The 18,561-nt window shown below is 31.6% G+C and overlaps 3 protein-coding genes across 5 annotated transcripts in view; 2 read left to right on the top strand and 1 right to left on the bottom strand.

Annotated features, from left to right (window-relative positions):
* Window positions 1–2,324: 2,324 nt before the first annotated feature.
* Window positions 2,325–5,482, bottom strand: LOC119662175. Its single transcript, XM_038071738.1, has 2 exons — window positions 5,164–5,482; window positions 2,325–4,007 (listed from the first exon to the last, which is right to left on the bottom strand). The coding sequence occupies exons 1-2, from the start codon at window positions 5,357–5,359 to the stop codon at window positions 2,449–2,451; spliced, it is 1,755 nt and encodes a 584-aa protein (XP_037927666.1). The 5' UTR covers window positions 5,360–5,482; the 3' UTR covers window positions 2,325–2,448.
* Window positions 5,483–5,955: 473 nt separating this feature from the next.
* LOC119662094 (formin-like protein 4) lies at window positions 5,956–8,298 on the top strand. Its single transcript, XM_038071644.1, has 2 exons — window positions 5,956–6,209; window positions 6,286–8,298. The coding sequence occupies exons 1-2, from the start codon at window positions 6,014–6,016 to the stop codon at window positions 8,241–8,243; spliced, it is 2,154 nt and encodes a 717-aa protein (XP_037927572.1). The 5' UTR covers window positions 5,956–6,013; the 3' UTR covers window positions 8,244–8,298.
* A 4,462-nt stretch (window positions 8,299–12,760) lies between these two features.
* Window positions 12,761–18,561, top strand: part of LOC119662220 (unconventional myosin ID) — a 67,232-nt gene continuing 61,431 nt past the window's right edge. Inside the window, exons 1-2 of one of the 3 annotated variants that reach the window (XM_038071798.1) lie at window positions 12,761–12,873; window positions 13,561–13,676. In XM_038071798.1, the coding sequence (XP_037927726.1) occupies window positions 13,585–13,676 (92 nt within the window). In that variant the 5' untranslated portion in view covers window positions 12,761–12,873; window positions 13,561–13,584. Of the gene's footprint in view, window positions 12,874–13,478; window positions 13,677–18,561 lie in introns of those variants that run through there. The other 2 variants (XM_038071799.1, XM_038071796.1) reach the window with 2 other exon arrangements.

Genomic DNA, 18,561 nt, shown 5'->3' with positions numbered 1-18,561 from the left:
AATCTTGATAACCACTCGATAACTGAGTTATAACAACCACATGTTTACCTTGTAGCTAAAACCACGTCCAAGATAATTGTGATATAACAATCACCACATGATTACATTATAGCTAAAACTACGTCCAAGATAATTGTGATATAACAATTATCACATGATTACCTTATAGCTAAAACCACGTCCAAGGTATGAATAATAGAGATGATATGATTTCCACAAGAATCATATACTGCTCACCATATGATTATCTTATAGCTAAAGCCACGTCCAAGATATGAATTTGCAAGATATGATAAGAAGTTCGGCATCTAGTTTGGCATCCGATATTTTCAAACTGTAAATCCACGTTTTTATCATTCGTTTGTCAGAACCGAATTTTTATATATGTAGCGTTATATAAAGAATAATATTAATATAGACAATCCGCGAATTTTCGTCAAGTTAGGGCCGAACTATTGTCCATTGTTGTCGAAAATAACGTCGAAAGAAAACAGTGCTGCTAGTTGACCCATGCAGGGCATTTGAATAATTCCCTTCACACCAAAAACCAAAGTCCAAACAAAATATTGATATCTATAAATTAGTGACCGAAGTCCTACTAACACTGATAGTCTATTTACATAAAATTTGAGCTTAATAATTGGTGGTTTCGTGACCTTAACACTACATGACCTTAAATTATTCAACTGTATTTTGTAATTCCCATGGATTGTTCCACGCACCTGACTTTTTGGCGTAATAACGTATAAACCCGTGTTTGCCAAAAAATGTTCCAAAACATTTAATTAAATTAATTTTAAGCTTAACATTCAAACGTTATTATTTACTTATTGAATTATTTTTGGAAAGTAAATATTTCATTTAAAAATATCAGAAAAGTCAATTTCGTTCACCGCACTTGAACGTTATTCAGTCAAAAAGTTATATATTTGAACAGTGCAATGTTTAATATAAAATAAAATTTAAATTTATTATACATATATTTTTTTTGAATTTGGCAGCTTTTTTGAATTATTACAGTTGATTATTACTGAATTAAAACTTTTTTTTAAAAACATGGAACCAGTCTCTCTAGGTTTTAAAATCAGAAACTATTTTACCTTTTGAATTGCCCCTGTCACATCACGAAGGGATCGACTTAGAGATAATTGAACCTTTTAAACAACCATTGTTGTTCATATATGTGCATATATAATACGAAACTCCACACCATGAAAAAAAAAACAGGCTGGACACATATATGGAGCAATTTATTGAGCGCCCGTGGTATGAAGAATGGTGTGTATACACTGAAGTAGAAAAAACAGAATCAAAATTAACGTAGTTTTGACAGTCCTTACTTTATAAAATCTAGTTCTTTATAATCTATTCAAAGTAGCAATTTTTTGTTCTACATTCACTTAATTAAGGAACTAAGCAAATATAAGAGTACCACCAACCAGTCTTATATGGTTAAGTGACTAATAGATAGACACCTAATCTTTTTCTTTGATTTTGTTTGGTGTAGACAAGGTAGTCAAGTTGGTGAAGTTGGTGAAGCGGCTATCATATATTATAACACACATAGACGTATTGGCTTATATTTATACCCATTAGAAAATCCCACGCCATACCAATTTCAGAGCATTGCAAACTCTCTCTCTCCCTCTCTCTCTATATTACTATATTACCCTAACTACCATGCACGGTTTCCACTTATGGTACTTTAGTACCAAAATTGGTACTTTTTTTTTTTTTTTCGTTTGGTACTCACGTTTAAAAAATGGTACATTTTTGACGACCCAACTTTATTGTGGATATTTCCAATTAATTTTTTTTATAAATGCAACTTTGCACTATTTTATATTTTGTTCATTTATAACACTATGAAAAACACAGAACGAGAAAACAAAAAGGTCCAAAAAAATTTTGGACCTTTTTTTACACAAATGGTACCTTTTTAAACCAATTTTGGTACAGAAAAAAATTTTCAAGTGGCAACCGTGCTACCATGTTATGTAGACTCGGCTCTACTCCTTTATTCTCTCTCTCTCTCTCTCTGTCTCTCTCTCTCTCACTATATTACCCTAACTACCATGTTATGTAGACTCGGCTCTACACTTTTATATCTTTTGAAATTTTAAAAATTTCAGACTTAGTGTATGCAACTTACAAAATCTTTAAGGACCTCGAAAACGTCTATCAAGAAGGTCAAAAAGTTCTATCATGAATAATAAATTTACAATTAAACAAGGATTCAACTATTTCATTTATCACTAACTAATCAAACAGCCCGAGGCAAAATAATCTCTTTTGTTAAAACCACAATCGTTTCAAGTCGTTTTTTTTTCTGACGTCAATTTATTTTGTTAATTTTTTTGGCTCAACTGTTGAATTTAATTATTAATTTAGTTTGGATTAAATTCGAGTGCAGCTGAATATTACATAAATTTTGATAATCAAATTGTTTTAAACAATTTTGGGATTGTTCAAAATCTTCTCTATGCGATCTTTTACTGTGATGACTGTATGTGGGCCACCTACACGTCGGTTACAGTCAGGAGTAAACGCTTCGGTTTTTCGGTACATCCAAGCTGTAGCAAGAGCTTCTTCTCGTAGGTGACCAGCCACACCCTTCTTACGCACTTGATCAAGTTGATAGGCAACGACTGGCGCAATAGTTTCAAATGGTGGTGTTGTTTCCATTTTTCCTACCTTACATTCCACAGCACGCATGACGCATGGATTTTCACAGGATATGCAAGCGAGATTCTTAAGAACCTTAAAACGACCTCCAGCAGCGGCACAATCATCATTTGTAGAGTCAAGGAAGTCCGTTACTAACTTTCTAATTTCAGCCACTTCGGTATCAATTTCTGTCCTGAAAATAGTAAGCACGCGCTCCACTGCTCTAAGTCCAATCTCTTCATCCATTTGCTGAATTCTTTGCATTATAGTAAACTCTTTTCCGCTAATAACGTTTGCGAGTTCATTTATCCTCTTCTCAATACAGCAACGTATTTCCATGATTGTCTCAATGGAAACTTTACGTTTTAATTGCGCAAAGTTGACTTTCTCTGCCATTTGAATTACATATTCTTTAATATCTACTTTCTTTTCATCTAATTCTTCGATGCTTGATTTATTTTTGGCTATATTATCTGCGTTGTCCTGAACTTTTATATTTGTTTCATGTTGCATAGCACGTAATACGAAAATCTCTGTTCTGAGGTCGTCAAGAGCTTTCATGACGTCCTTCATTGGATATTTTTTACGTTCTTGCTCATACTGTTGAAACAAATCCCATAAAGTATCAAGTTTTTTCTTTAAAGTACATAGTTGTGCTTTTAATTTAAACCATTCTTCAGCAAATCTATCTGTGGGATATGGTAAATGATCCGTAAGATCGAGATCATCTGAAGCGTAATCTTCTGTTTCATCTGAATGATAAGAACTACCTAGATATTCTTCGCCTTCATAGTTTTCGCCATAGTCTAAGTAATATGGGCTGTCCAGAATGCTGTGGCGTGATAAACGACCAATGAAAAAGTTTTCCCTTTGAAGAGCACGTAAGTTGTGAATTGCTGCATTGAATTCCCGAATATTTTCAGGAGTATTCTTTTTGTTAACTCCCATTGCGAACAATAACCGTAAAAGCATAATCACTACATCCATTTGATTTTTTACTCCAATTAATCCAGCCTCAAGTTTATAAGTAAGTCCATTCCGTACAAAGGGTCTCGATAATGACATACTTTTATCGTCATATAATGAATCATTAAATGTACCAGTCTCTAGCATAGAGAATTTGTCTAATGTTTCAATGGTTTCATTTACGGTACTTGATTCTTGAGCCTCTAAATTGGTTATAATATCTGGTTCAGGTTCTGGAGCAGGCTTTTCAACTGTCTCAACGGTTGTAACTGTTGTCTTCTCAGCTAACTCATTTTGAACATCCTCTTCTTCGACATCTTCAACTGATGTATCAGGACCACCACCTCTCTTTCTAAGACGTCCCGGTCGATAGTCTGCAAAATATATATATTTTAAATTTAAATTATATTAACAATTACTAAATAATAAAATATATATGTATATATATATATATTAAAGAAATAAAAAAATAAATAAAAATAAATAAAAAATAATAAATAAAAATAAAATCAAAAAAAAAAAAAATACAAATAAAAAAAAATATATAAAAGAATTTAAATCAAAAATATTAAAAAGAAAATATAAAAGAAAAAAAATTAAAAAAATATGGAAGAAGACAAAAAAAAACAAAAAGGTATTTGAAATAAATAAGAAGTGACTTCGGCTATAATTATTACTATATATTGGGCGCATTTATACTGCAACTTATAGATCTATTGTGCTATAGAATCGTACTGGTAGATAACTAATATATTGCCAGCATTTCACTACATAAGCTACCATAATTTATAGCAATGTATACTCCACAATTTATCCTAAGTGTGTCTGCTTACAAATAATGGAGTGGAATGGACTATGGTCTTATATCTACCACAATAAAAAGTGAAAGAGGATTCAATCTTCCAATATATCGATTTTCGTTTTTACATACATATGTTTTTTTCTCTGAAAGGGTTCTGCTATACTTGATAATATTTGGTTGTTATCTGATGATAGGCCTAGAACTCAATTAATTTTTCTTTTTTTGATTTTATAGACATAAAATGTTATATATAAGTTCCATATTATCATATGAGGAAATTGAGCGATCTCATAAAACAACACAATCAAACAGATCTGTCAGAACATTATCTTTGTTTCTTGAAGGGTTCGATTTTTTTGGCCTCTTCTGCAAATAATGTCTAATCGACATTAGACATCAGTAATAACACCGTTTTTCCTCCAAGGTAAATACCCTTTCTTACCTGTCGGATAAGGTTCATATCATAACAATAGGATTCTTACGATATAACAAGGTTACTATTAATTAAATTTTCCAAAATTCAAAATCGAAATTAGACTTGCTATCTCAGAAGATGACAGTGTCAGTGCTAATGAAACGTTCAGCTTAAATGTGTTTCGCTGAAACCACAACTCCAAATACTTCATACTATCTTAAGCAACAACATATTTTCTTAATATTTCATAATAAGACTGAGTTATACAGATTTTTATCTTTAGAAGAAAACAAATGCTGTGAATTAAACTTACCAAGACGACTGATGGTCTTCTGTGAAAAATCATATGATGAAAATTTGTCCATATCAAGTTGCTGGTCAGCAATATTCAATTTCTCAGCCAGAGTAATAAGAACACAGTGTAAGGCAAAGAAGTTGACATGTCCCGGATCTGGACTTCCAATTGCTAAATCGATGAGACTACGCAAAGTGGAGGCACCAGTAGACATTATGAATTTTGCGTTTATATACGAAATATATGCGCAATATTAAATATATGACCAATAGATTATAATATAATTTCGGATTTATGGAGCTTAAAACGAAAAACGAATCAATCTGGAAATGAATTTGATATAATATGAAATTTTTACGAAAATTATTTCAAGAATATTTTAGAATTTTAAATCGGCTTACTTGGATTTCTAATTTTAGATATATATGTTCACGATTTATTTTTATAGACCCATAGAAAATTCGTAGTGTACTTTGATACTGACACAGGTTTTTATGCTAGAGGACATATTTTTATAAATGCTACGGCTATATAGTTCCCGCCATGTTCCCGAGTGGTTTCCTGAAACTCCCCATCTGGCTAGCTCGTCTGCCTTGAAACTGCCGAGCTAGCAATCAAGAGTCTTACTGAAAATATTTTGCTTCTTCTTCATTATGCAGATATAGTATGTAACGGATATTTAACAGTTTTGTTAAAAATAATATCTTAAGATCTTTACTTAATTGTTGAGTTAGTTTCGACTGATGTTTCAAAAATTAAAAATATTAAAATATATTTTTTTATTTCACAAAAAACAAGAAAAAAACAAAATTGAGAATTACTTTTAAAATTTTTTTTTGTATATTTTTTTATAACAAAGAACTTAACAATGGCATATTGTGCACCTACGATACGTGGTCTTATAGACCTAGCTATAGGAACACCAGATCCAGGACATGTTAATTTTATAGCACTTCATTGCGTACTGACTGCTTTAGCAGAGCGCCTCAATATAGCCGATGAACCAGTGGATGAGAAGTTTTCATCGACATATTCAGTGTTCCAACAAGCTTTTAGTGATTTCTGTAGGTATATAGAGGGGCGAGTTCTTACCTAAATTTATATGTATAGTGTTGTAATTATTTGATATTAATTTCACAGATTCCGATAGTAGTGCACGAACTAAAGGTGGAGGTGCAAGTACAGATATTGAGGGTGAAGAAAACCTTACAGGAGCATCAGATAAAACTGATAAAGCGAATACTCCCGCTCCAGCCTCAGAAGCTGCAGAAGCAGCACCCACAGCACCTACAGCGCCTGCAGCGCCTGCAGAACCCACAGCACCTCCAGCACCTCCACCACCTCCAGCAGCAGAAACACCGGCAACTGAAAAAACATCAGAACCTGGAACAGCGGATGTATCAGAAAAAGCCGCACCAGAATCAGCAGATGAAAGCAAACCAGTCGAAGATGCTACAAAACCAGCCGATCAACCAACAGAGCAAGATGAAACTGCAAAACCCGCTGAACCAACTGAAGAAGCTGCGGCTGCGGCCGCGGCCGCGGCTACGGTTGCACCAACTGAACAAGAGCCAACAGCAAAGCCAGATGCTAAACCAGCTGACGCGCGTGATGATTTAGAGCTAAGTGACGAAACTATTTCAACCAACCTACAAGATGAAACAGAAGCAAGTCTTTCCCAAGAAGGTGAATTCTCTGGGGATGATGATGATGAATCTATTCGTTCCTCATACTCACAACACCTTGACACAGAATCTTATATCGATGAAGATATATCAGGAGAATTTTCTGAGACCGGATCAATGGTATTTCAAATGCCTCAGCCTTTTCAATTTCTCGATCGCGATTTCATCAAAATATACACAAATATAATATCAATGAGAAATCAAACTGAAATAATTGCTGATTTAATCAAATTATTGTTCACAATTGGCATAAAGCGAGTACAAAGCCCACTTCTTATCAAGGAGTTTAAGGTGGTATACAGGAAGCTACGTAAGGCACTAAGAGACAGTGCTCTGGTAGAGAAAAGTCAGGAGTATGGCGGTCTGAAGCCAGGCATGGATATACATGAGGACTACGAAGATGCCGACTATGCCAGCAGTTCATTAGTTTCGAGGGGATCAAGTGATGAGGACTCCGACGAAATAGACTTCTTTGATCCAACGACACTAACTCCCGAAAGATTTGCCGAGCAGTGGTATAAAATGAAAACAAATATATGTAATCTAACCAACAAAGTGAATACACTCTCCGCACTTTTTCTTAAATTTGAGAAGGAACGACCAGAAATTTTAGTCAGGGAATTGATTGTCGAAATGACTGAAATCAAAACAAAAGTAAACGATATGATCAATTTGCAAGTCGAAACAAATATTAAAATGATTGAGGAATACACCACAATGCATAATATTGTGATTGAAATGCGTGCATTGCTGGATAAAAAAGTCGATAAAGATGAGTTCATAATATTAATGGCCGAGAAAGTGAACTACGATCAATTGAAACGTAAGGTCTCCACTGACACTATGTTAGAAATGCGTTGTTGCATTGAGAAAAGACTAAACGAACTGAATAATCTCATAACTACCAAGGAACTTAACATTATGCATAGAATGGACTTGATGCAGGAGGATCTTGGCCTGCGGGCAGTAGAGAAAATACTAGATGAATTTAAGACTTATGTCAATGAACAAATCGAGGACGTTAAGAAAATTATCAGAGAGTATCTTGAATCGACTAATGAAGAATGTGCCGCTGCAGGCGGACGCTTCAAAGTACTACAAGGCCTGGCGTGTGTTTCTTGTGACACACCGTGTGTTATGCGTTCAATGGAACATAAAGTTGGAAAAATGCCATTTATGCATGCAAAGAAAACCGCGGCGCCACTCATCTCCTATGAACTTAGTAATATACGCAGAGCTGGTATTCCTAATAATTTCAATGATGGCACCGCCGCAACAGCATGGTTGCTACGCGAAACAGAACCACGAACGGCGCAATGCTACAGACGAGCCGGTGGACCGATAACTGTGACTTCAATTAAGGAACGTATTGAGAAAGTTTTACATGCTCCAAAAATTGAAGATTGTGACTAATTAAAGTAAGATTAATTATTTATTTTTTAATGGGCATTAGGTCTATTTTTAGGTCTATTATTTTGCATTAGAAAAACAAATTTTAAATAAAAAAATTTTAATATTATATAAAGAAATGAAATTGCTTATGTAGAGGATTTTGATAGTTGACCTGACTTCTATGATTCCGTGGAAGTACATCAAGCATTTCGCATGTCAGTCAAGTTTAACTGACATAGTAAAATTTTTATTTTAAATATGTGACGAATCTATAAAATCGTCTTTTATATTTTTGGCGCTATATTATTTTGTGTCTAGAGCCTAAAAATATGTCTCTATTTAGCTTCATATTCAGTTTTGTAACGTACAAAATCAGTTTGTCTTTTAACCGTACTATACAGTGTTGTACAATAGTACTATACCAAATCAGTAATAATATCGTTTATTTTTATGCGAAGACCGTATTTATAGACAGCCACTAAAGCAAAGAGCGTATTCAAAGACTGAAACCAAAACAAAGAGTGGTATTGAAATACAAATAAAGACCGTAATATTACTTAACTCCATATCTGGAGAACTAAGCTATACAGACATATAGCTTAATTGAAAAAGTTATTGAAAATAAGCAAATTTAGTTAAATCCCTTGTCAAATCAAGTTGCCCGGATATAAAAATCGTGTTAATTTATCAAATTTATAAACTTGCTAAACGGCTTCTAAAGCAGCCGTTTTTAATTGGATCCTCTATAACTTTTATCAATTTAGACTAGGAATTAGAATAACACAAACGCATACCCCCGTTTATTATTTCAACTAATGATTCTCATAGCAACAGGAGTTATAAATGCTATTCGCCTGTTTTAGAACGACTCAACACTAGACAATTGGCGATCAACTTGCGCAACTCTTTTCAAAATATTTCATCTGAAATTTTTACCATTGGTAATCTGAAGTATATAAATTGCTTCGATATAGCAAACTAAACTCTTACGGTTATAATGAAGTATTATGTTGGTATATAGTCTCATTCAGTTGGTGCATAAAAACACTCAGGGATTTGAAAGCATTTCCAACCTTTAATTATGTTACAGTTGTTCTCAGATCTTGCAGGTGACTAATATACTTTAAGAAGGTAACCCCTAACGTGTTTAATCTATATTTTGATTATGATAAACAATAGCAAAGCAAATGGAAAGCAGTTTTTTCTTTCTCCAGGCAGAGACGTGAACATCTCTGCGTGCTATTTAAACCTTTGAGCTTTTATATGATAACACAATGGCCCTAAGTTAATCCTGATCCGTATAACTTAATAACTATTTTGTAAGAAGAAATAGTTATGGATCGTTTCTCCATATACCGCACATGCTGTTATAAAATTATTGCAAGATATACATTATAACTGTTTTAATAATGATGAAAAAAAGGTTTTTATGAAGTTTCCGTTTGAATAACGATATAGCCTAGCTCTTAAGATCGGGTTTTGAAATTGGGCTTTGCACATTTATACGTTGGTAATCGTCCGATTGATCAAGATAAAAATTTCATATCATAGTTGCCACTAGATGGCTTATGTTGCGCAAGAAATCTTACTCCAGGGAGCCACTTTAAGAGATGTTCCAGTTAATATTCCATTAGCTATTATGGTTGGCTAAGTGGCGGTGAAACCTCAGCACATCCACTCTATATTATTAATACGTTTACGAGGCGTCTTAATGAGGTCGTTTGATTTTTTCCTTTTTAGTTTTTAATGCTTGCTGCTTGCTTAATACTAGTGGAAAACAGTAGTTTCCCAGTGAATGCAGTGCTGGACGGTCTGAACCTTGATACAGTTGAACAGTCAACAAAAATAATATACTTCTGATTTAATTATTCTTACTAGAGTAATTAATTTTCCGGATAATTAATTGTTTTCGGAAATTAATAACTTTAAAACCTAGCCTGTCGTTTATATCATTGATCTCGTAATTGCACCAGCTTTGTTGAGACCTGTTATTCAGTATTATTATTATTATTATTAATATTAAAAGAAGGGTTCGTGCACTGCAACCTGAAATACCTATTGTACCCATTACTCGGGTAAGAGTGTTTTTCTAAGTTCGATTTCTTTTATGAAAGACAGTATAGAGCCTATCTTTCCTAGTCTTGAACCCTTAGGATCCATGAAATACCCTCCTAGGTGTTTCTTCCGCTTGTGCATGAGTGCCGGGCATTCCCCATGCACATTACCATACTATGTTAGTTTCTGTTATTCAGTAGAATTGGGTTATTTCTCTTTCAAAACATTACTTTCTCATATACAATTAGATTTGTTTCATTTAAATAGCTCATATCTCCCAACAGATAAATCATATAAATCTAAACTACCAGAGACTTATTTTAATTTCGGAATAGATTTTTATATAGGATGAGTTTTATATGTTTGTAAAATATTCTATTTAATATTACTATTTAATTGGAGCTCCATTATATATTGTGGATGTGATGATCGATTCTACACCAGTCACAGCACTACCAGTTATTTAAATTATTAATATTTAATACATATATATTTAATATATATCTATTTAAAAATAAATATGTTTATTTTACACCATATCCACTGAAAGACGGACGGACAGACGGTTGGTTCATAATGCTTCCAATCGACACAAAGCTTTTTCGATGTGTTGTAAGCTTTTAACTTAAGCTTGAATCATAAAACGGACGTTTATTTAAAAAAAAGGGTTTCATATTGTAGTAGTAGTAGTAGTAGTAGTGGATTTATTAAAAACCCTTACAGATTTATGCATTGACTATAATACTAAAGGCTATGCTTGGTCAAATATTATAAAATAGAAAACAGTAGTAAAACAAAAAAAGTGCCCCTTTTTTGAGAATCTTAGCCAACTCCAGGAGCGCCCATTAAAAAGCATTGAAGGTTTTGCCATAAGTGCAGGAGGAACCAAATGCTTGGGCGACCTTAAGCACAACATTGATTTAATTCGGCGCATCAATATCCAGTGACTTCGCTAGCTTAGTCATATCGTGAGAATGGATGAAAACGCTCAAGCAAAAAAGTTATTTAAATCATGTGGTGTGGGAAGAAGACAACGAGCTGACCGTGTCTCCGGTGGAGGGAACACTAAGCGGACTTAACAAACCAAACTGGAAGAGCCGCCTATGTAGCAACGGCACCTGGATAGATTGATGCGTCGGGTCAAACTCCGGTAGTGGGTTGGTATGACTATTTAAGTAAGTTAGAACAAGAAACCTTTGAGCTCTTGTATGAGAACACAATGGTTTTAAGTGTATCCTTAGAATCGCCGGTATTACCTAACCTATTGTAAATAAAAAATAATAACTTAACAACTAATTGATAAAAAGAAATAATTATAGTTTATAGCACTTATACATATGTTGTTGTTCAAATTATTAAAGTTCTGTTTCAAGAACGCCGATTAAAAAGAAACTACAATATTTTTGGAACCTTTCTTACTATTACTCTTATGATATAGCTTAGCAGTTAAGATTTTGGGCTTTGAAGTTGGAATTTTTACATAAAAAACAGCATCTGATCTGATGCACCATCTAGCGCATTTATATGTTAGTAGTCATCCGATTAATCAAAATGAAAATTGTTTGTTATAGTTGCCGCTAGATGACATATGTGCCACGGTGCGCATTTAATGTAAGTTAATGATCATCAATCATCAGACTTTGTTGTTGCTAATAATGTAAGCTTTGAATTGAATGCACTAGAAATAACAGATATAGTCATCGATTGTCGATAATTTGATTCCCTGGGTAGCATGACCCATCGTATACAAAAATTTTATAACATAATAATCAAATATTTTATGTCTTAAACCACATTGACGTACAGTGTAAGCAAAAATATATACACATAACGTATTTACTTAATTACTATTGTCTTTCTGGCCTCAATATATGTAATATATATACGTATAAATAAAATAGCTTCATGTCTACTTCATAGAGCAAATAATTTTCCAATAATTCTCATAAATAATAATCCTAATACTCCTTTTAATATATCTTAACAATTATCTCTTAATATATTTAAAAAAATTAAAATTTCCAATTAATGATTAATAAACTAAACGAGTTCAATATCTCACAGTGAATCCCGTAAAAAAAAAAAATTAGAAAAAAAGAAAATATATTAAAATGGTTTTTATATATTATTAATCTGGCTGTAGGTCGCTTCTTGTTAAGTAATTGAACGTTTAATATTTTTTATTATACTCTATATTTAGATTATCCTTTAGAATCATCACAAAATTTTTTATAAAATATAAAAATATATAATACAAATAATTATTATTGCTTCAGCATAATTTTTAAAAAATTAAATCATAATTATTTTAAAGCTTTTTGCGTAAAAGCTTTATTTCGAGTACATTTTTCTTTCTTCTCAAAAATGTAGTAAATTTTGCACGTAAACTAATTCTCATAACAATAAAATAATTTTCCATAAAATGCAACCCTGAAAGGTGAAGAGTATCAGTATTTCGCCGTACGGCACACCAATAACAACTTCGCTTTAGTTTCTTTTCATTTGTCCAGCTGTGTGGACGACGTGCGCGCGAAAAGGAAATAAAAACAGAGAAATAAACAAAGTTGCACAAAATATTTTATTTAAAAATTTTTAGGTAAACTTTAATTTGAACAACTTTTTTTATAATAAAAATAAAAAGTGTTTTGTTCTACATTAAAATTTATACTCTAATTAGAAAAAATATTTTTAAGTGAAAAATAACTGGTAAAGATCGCGTGTTGTTTAAAATTTATGCCGATTATAATTCAAAAGGAATAAGAATTCTTATTAATATCAATAAAGGATAACTGTGACATTGTTATGTTATGTTGTTTGAATATAATTTATTTTGTTTTTTTTTTAATGAATAAATTTAAATAAAAGACATAAATAAACAAAGTGATCCTCTTTACTGTGTTTTATTGTTTCTTTTCTTGTTTTTTTTTTAATTTTGTAATAACCAAAAGGCCTGGCCTAAATGATAAATATTTTGTTTTACTGTGTATGTCATTGTTAACCTTTGTTTACCTGTATTTCTTCATATTTGTGAATTTTAAAATAATAAGACAAAATCTTACGTTTTTAATTTGTGTACACGGTTCGCTTTTAAATTCTTAACCGAAAACAATAATTTGAAGTTTAAATAATTGTATTAAAATTTTTTAAAAAAATTAATTAATTAATTTAATTAAAATATAAAAAAGTTGTGAATATTCCATTTTTTGCCTCCTTTTTTAGTTAAATTCCTTGTTTTCGTTTTGATTCGTGATTGATTTCTATTTTGGTTTTATTGAATTCGCAGTGACGTCATAAGAATTATCCAAAAATGGCATTGCAACAACGTGAAATTGGCGTGCAGGACTTTGTGCTTTTGGACACAATTTCCATGGAATCATTTATGAATAATTTAAAGCAAAGGTAAGTTTTACAAATAAAAGTTGTAGTTATTAAATTTAATTGACATTAAATACTTAAGAGTAAAAGTTGACAAAACAAAACACATTCTACCTCTTGCAGTTGTAAGCAAACTTCTGCTTACACTGCATTGCCAACGTGCACTGAGTATGAAATTTGCTTGCATACATGCAAATTGTTGCTATTTATTTGTTTGTGTTTTTTATTGTTATTGTTGTTATTTTTGTTACCGGTGCTTGTCGTTGTTGTTATTTTCCACTTTGCATTTGTTTGTATTTGAAGGCGTTCTAGTTCAAGGTTAGTTTATGCACAAGTACTTCTCTTTCCTTATTGTTTCTGATTCCTGTTGCTGTTTATTTTTTTTTTATTTGTTTATGTTTTTTTTTTTCTCTCGCTTTGACTTATTGTAAAGCACAATTTCTTGAATAAATCATAAACTAATTAACCTCAGCATAGAAATAAATTTCTTATTAATTCTCTACAGTGCTTGCACATGCTTTGCAATTAAAAAAAAAAGAAGAAAACAAACTTTAAAACTGGTTTGGTTGTTTTGTTTTTGTAATCATGTGTGATAAAGTAGCGTAAATTCATTACACTATTTCTCTTCACGTTTACGACTAGAAATTGAAATTCATCAAAGCAATGCTCTTAGTTAACAATTAACTAAAAGTCTTCACTTAAATAGAGATTAATTTTAATTTTTTTTTTCTGCTTTTATATAGTTTTATGTATGTATGTATGAAATAGAATTGAAATTTATTACTCAAAAGTAGATGAATCACTTTTTGCCGGTTTCTTTGTAATCAACATAACCAGTACCAAGTACCAAACGTCGTCTGTCAACTTCATCGGCGTCATCATCATCATCATCATCATCATCATCATCATCATCGTCATATGCGTATTTAAACTTCTGCTTTAAGAAATAATAATAACAACAACAACAAATAAGAAAAAATAGCACTAACAACTTAATTTGCAAGGTTGAAACATGTTGACAATTGTTTTTATGTTTATTGTTGTTGTTGCTGTTGTTATTGTTGTTGCTGTATTAGTCGTTGTTGTTGATTTTCGATTGTTTTTATTTTAATTGAGGTTAGAAACATTATTATGTAGAAATAAAAATAGATTAAAACGTTATTCTTCTTCATCTCAACATTATTTCTTCCACTTAATTGTGGACATATTGTCCTTTCATTATAAAATGATTTCATTTTAGAGGAAAGATACACCTACACCCAACACAACTGGGTTTGTAGATAAATAAGTCTCCAACAGCATTGGGGTTTACTATTAGGGAGTATTGATTGTTGATCAGGTTGGGAAGTACAACATACCTTAAATACTCACATATAAAATATATAGAGTAGAAAAATATATACTTATGTAAATATATTTTATACATATTTATGTGTGATTGTTATAGATCATCCGATCTCAGATATTACTTCTAACTTTGGTCCCAAATAATATTTTTTCTCTTTATTTTATTCTCTAATTTCACCAAACTACGATTTTTCAAATGGAAATTTTAATCATATATACATATACCCGGATGTGTTGATCATAGTATACCCAAGGGTTATTGCAAACATTACTTCTAACTTCAGTCCCAAATAAGATCTTTTCTCTTTATTTTATTCTCTTATATTACTAAACTACAATTTTTCAGGTAGAAATTTTAATCATATATACATACCTGGATGTGTTGGCCATAGAACACCAAAGGCTAGTCCAAAACATTACTTTTAAGTTTGGTCCCTGGTTTCACTAATCCACGATTTTTCAGATCGAGATTTTAGTTATATAGTTAGTATATACCCAGATGTGTTTGAATACCTCATGCTTGTCCCAAATTTCTAAGTTTAATTCAAAATATTTTTTGTCTTTGTTTTCTAAATACCGTAAATTAAAAAATAAAAAGAATGATTAGGGATCCTTCTCAACTAATTAGAAGTCACATCGGGAAAAGTTGCAGTAGCGCCCTATGTTTTTGACAGCTAAGTGACAGTAAAACGTTCATCATAAAATCAAAGCTTGAACGTAGAGCGGAAATTGGCGAGCTAAACCGATTATTTTTGAGTTCCCTGTTATAAGAACATTGCGAGAATTGAAGATCGTAGATCGTAGATCGAAGATCGTTTAAAGAAGTATTTGTCACAATTTTTTGTCACAATCATGCGCAACTTGTGATTATTATGTACATAGGAACATTGTGAATAATGAAAAAATTTCTTTGCTATTCGAATCCGTCTAACTTTTAAATAGTTTCTTTCGTCATAATAAGACACTCCATTATCGGCAAGAAAAAATTAACCTTGAAAAAATAAATGATTTGATCCGCCTTGGTATTTTCTTAAATGAATCCCTAACGGTACTGGTTTAAATTTCACTGGAGATCGTTAATTGAGGCATTTTACAGAAACAAATTTTTAGGGAAGTGCTTTTTGACAATTTGTCGGTCTGTTCGTTGGTAAGGACGGTAGATCTCTTAGGTTATCTAAATTTAACGCGAGGGATTAAATTATTTCAGTCCTTAATTATAGAAACGGCTCACTGGCTTTGGTTAATTGAAGGAACAGATTTTTAGAAAGTACGTTCTTGAAAGTCTGGTAGTCTGTTGATCAGTAAAATATGTAGCATATAGTGGTAATTGATTATAATTCATTATGTTTTGTTCTGATAAAGATCTATAGTGGACCTGTATTCACAATCTCTTTTTTCTGTTTTTTGTTTAAATCTGAGTAATAAAAACTATAATTCTAAAGCTTTTAACTATAATTGACAGCTGTATTAAATAGAAATGATAAAAGTACACATTCTTCGATTAAGCTGTTATTTTCTAATCACGATAAATTTCGTATTTTTTTAAATATTTTCTTAGTCATTTTTGCATTAAAAGTATTTTTTCTTAATTAAAATAAATACTTGAGAAAACAAGTGTATAGGGAAATCGAACAGAATACAGACATATATTATCGAAATAACTCATTTAAGTCAAAAGTGGTTTTATAAAACAGTCGCAATTATTACAAATTATTTCATTTACTCATTATTTCATTATTTGCGTACTTATTATTTTCTATAAATTAATTATAATATGAAAATTATGCATGGAAAGTAAGTAGTCGTTATAGTTTATATAAATGTGTATCTGCACTATATCCGCTGTGTATAGACTAGTGATCGTATTAATAATGAAATCATTTTAATGATATTATAACTGAAAACACGTCTCAAGATACTTTTAAATTGCAATAAAAAAGTAATTTTGTTTTTAGCTTTGATAAAGTAATTTCAAAATCGATAAAAGTACATGTGGTTTATATAGTAAAATTTTTTAAATACTTACATATGTTTTCAAAACCTACATAATTTCTTCAACTAATTTGTGTGATGAATAATATTAATAAATTTAATTTACAACTTTCTACTGTTCTCGATCACTTACTTACTATTACTGACATGAATCGTCCTAGCACGTGTCGCGTATCCTCCGCCAGCCAGCCCGTTGCTTGCTGTCGCCAGTTGATATTACCAAGCGCCCACAAATCATTGGTCACCTGTTCCTTCCACCGAAGATACAAACGTTCTCAACCGCAGGTACTTTTCTAGCCGGAACACTTTCTTCCATTCGCACGACATGACCAAGCTCTTAACTATGTCATGAATTTTTATGCCCTTAACTATGTCAATGTCGCGGTATAGCTCATGCAACTCATCGTACCATCTTATTTGATACTCGTCGCCAACGCTTAAGGGACCATTGATCTTCCAAATAATTTTTCTCTCTAATGCTCCTAACGCCTTCTCATTACTATTGGTAATTGTCCAAGCTTCTGTACCATACAGCAGGACAGGCATAATAAGAGATTTGTAGAGCGTGATTTTAATATTAATTGATCTTTAACTAATTACAGAAGAAATGTGGATCTTCAACTGCAAGTTTATCGAGTAATAATTTCATTATTTATTTTATGAAATTTTTCTTTCGTTTACCACCTTTCCGGAACGTTAGATAATTTATTAAAAATATCTACAATAATTTCTGTGTAACCTAAAAATTTAATTTAAATATGAAAGATTACTTTTTGGTTAAAAATAAAACTAATACGTCTTCATTAAGTCTAAAACTATTTTTCGTTACATAAATTATTGTATAATTAAAAAATTAATTAAAAAAAAAAATTTAATGTAAATATTGTACATAATTCCGCGAAGCAGTGCAATGTACTGTGCGCTTCAAAAACTGCTCTTAATTTCAATCGCTAACCAACAAAATTATTTTGACCAACAAAGTGAAGGATTAATTGTTTAAAAATATTTGTTAAAATATACAAATTTTATAAAATAAAAAATTATAAAGAAATTTGTACCAAATTTGTAGCTAAATGTGGGTACGTGGACGAGGGAAACCACTATAGTTTTTTTTATTAATATTTTTTTTTTTTACAATATGATGTCCTTTTTTTTTACAATATGAAATGACTTTTAACAAAAACTCGATGTTATAAGATATTAGCGAGAAGGATTATTTCACGGAAGAATAGAATTCCCTGTGGAATACCATCCATCTGAAGCTAAACATTCCATTGCTGTGTACTAAACTGCAAAGATGTATTTAGTCTTGAAAAGTGAATGACACCAAATCCAAAACTTCACTGCATTCATTAAAAAAAAATTCATTGCTTAGAAAATACAGTATGTTTTCATGATATTATCGTGTAATATTTTTAACTTCGTCTTTCTCTAGAATGATCTTGTGAAATTCTCTATTTCACATAGAATTTTTGACGGAAATTTCACTCTCAAAATAAATGTGAGTTCTTCTCGCTTTTATGCACCAATTTTAAAGATACTTTTGAGAGATCTTTTGCAGTACTCACAA

Source organism: Teleopsis dalmanni, chromosome X (assembly GCF_002237135.1).
Source record: "Teleopsis dalmanni isolate 2A chromosome X, ASM223713v2, whole genome shotgun sequence".
NCBI lineage: Eukaryota > Metazoa > Arthropoda > Insecta > Diptera > Diopsidae > Teleopsis > Teleopsis dalmanni.
This window is presented reverse-complemented; position numbering and strand designations above follow the sequence as displayed.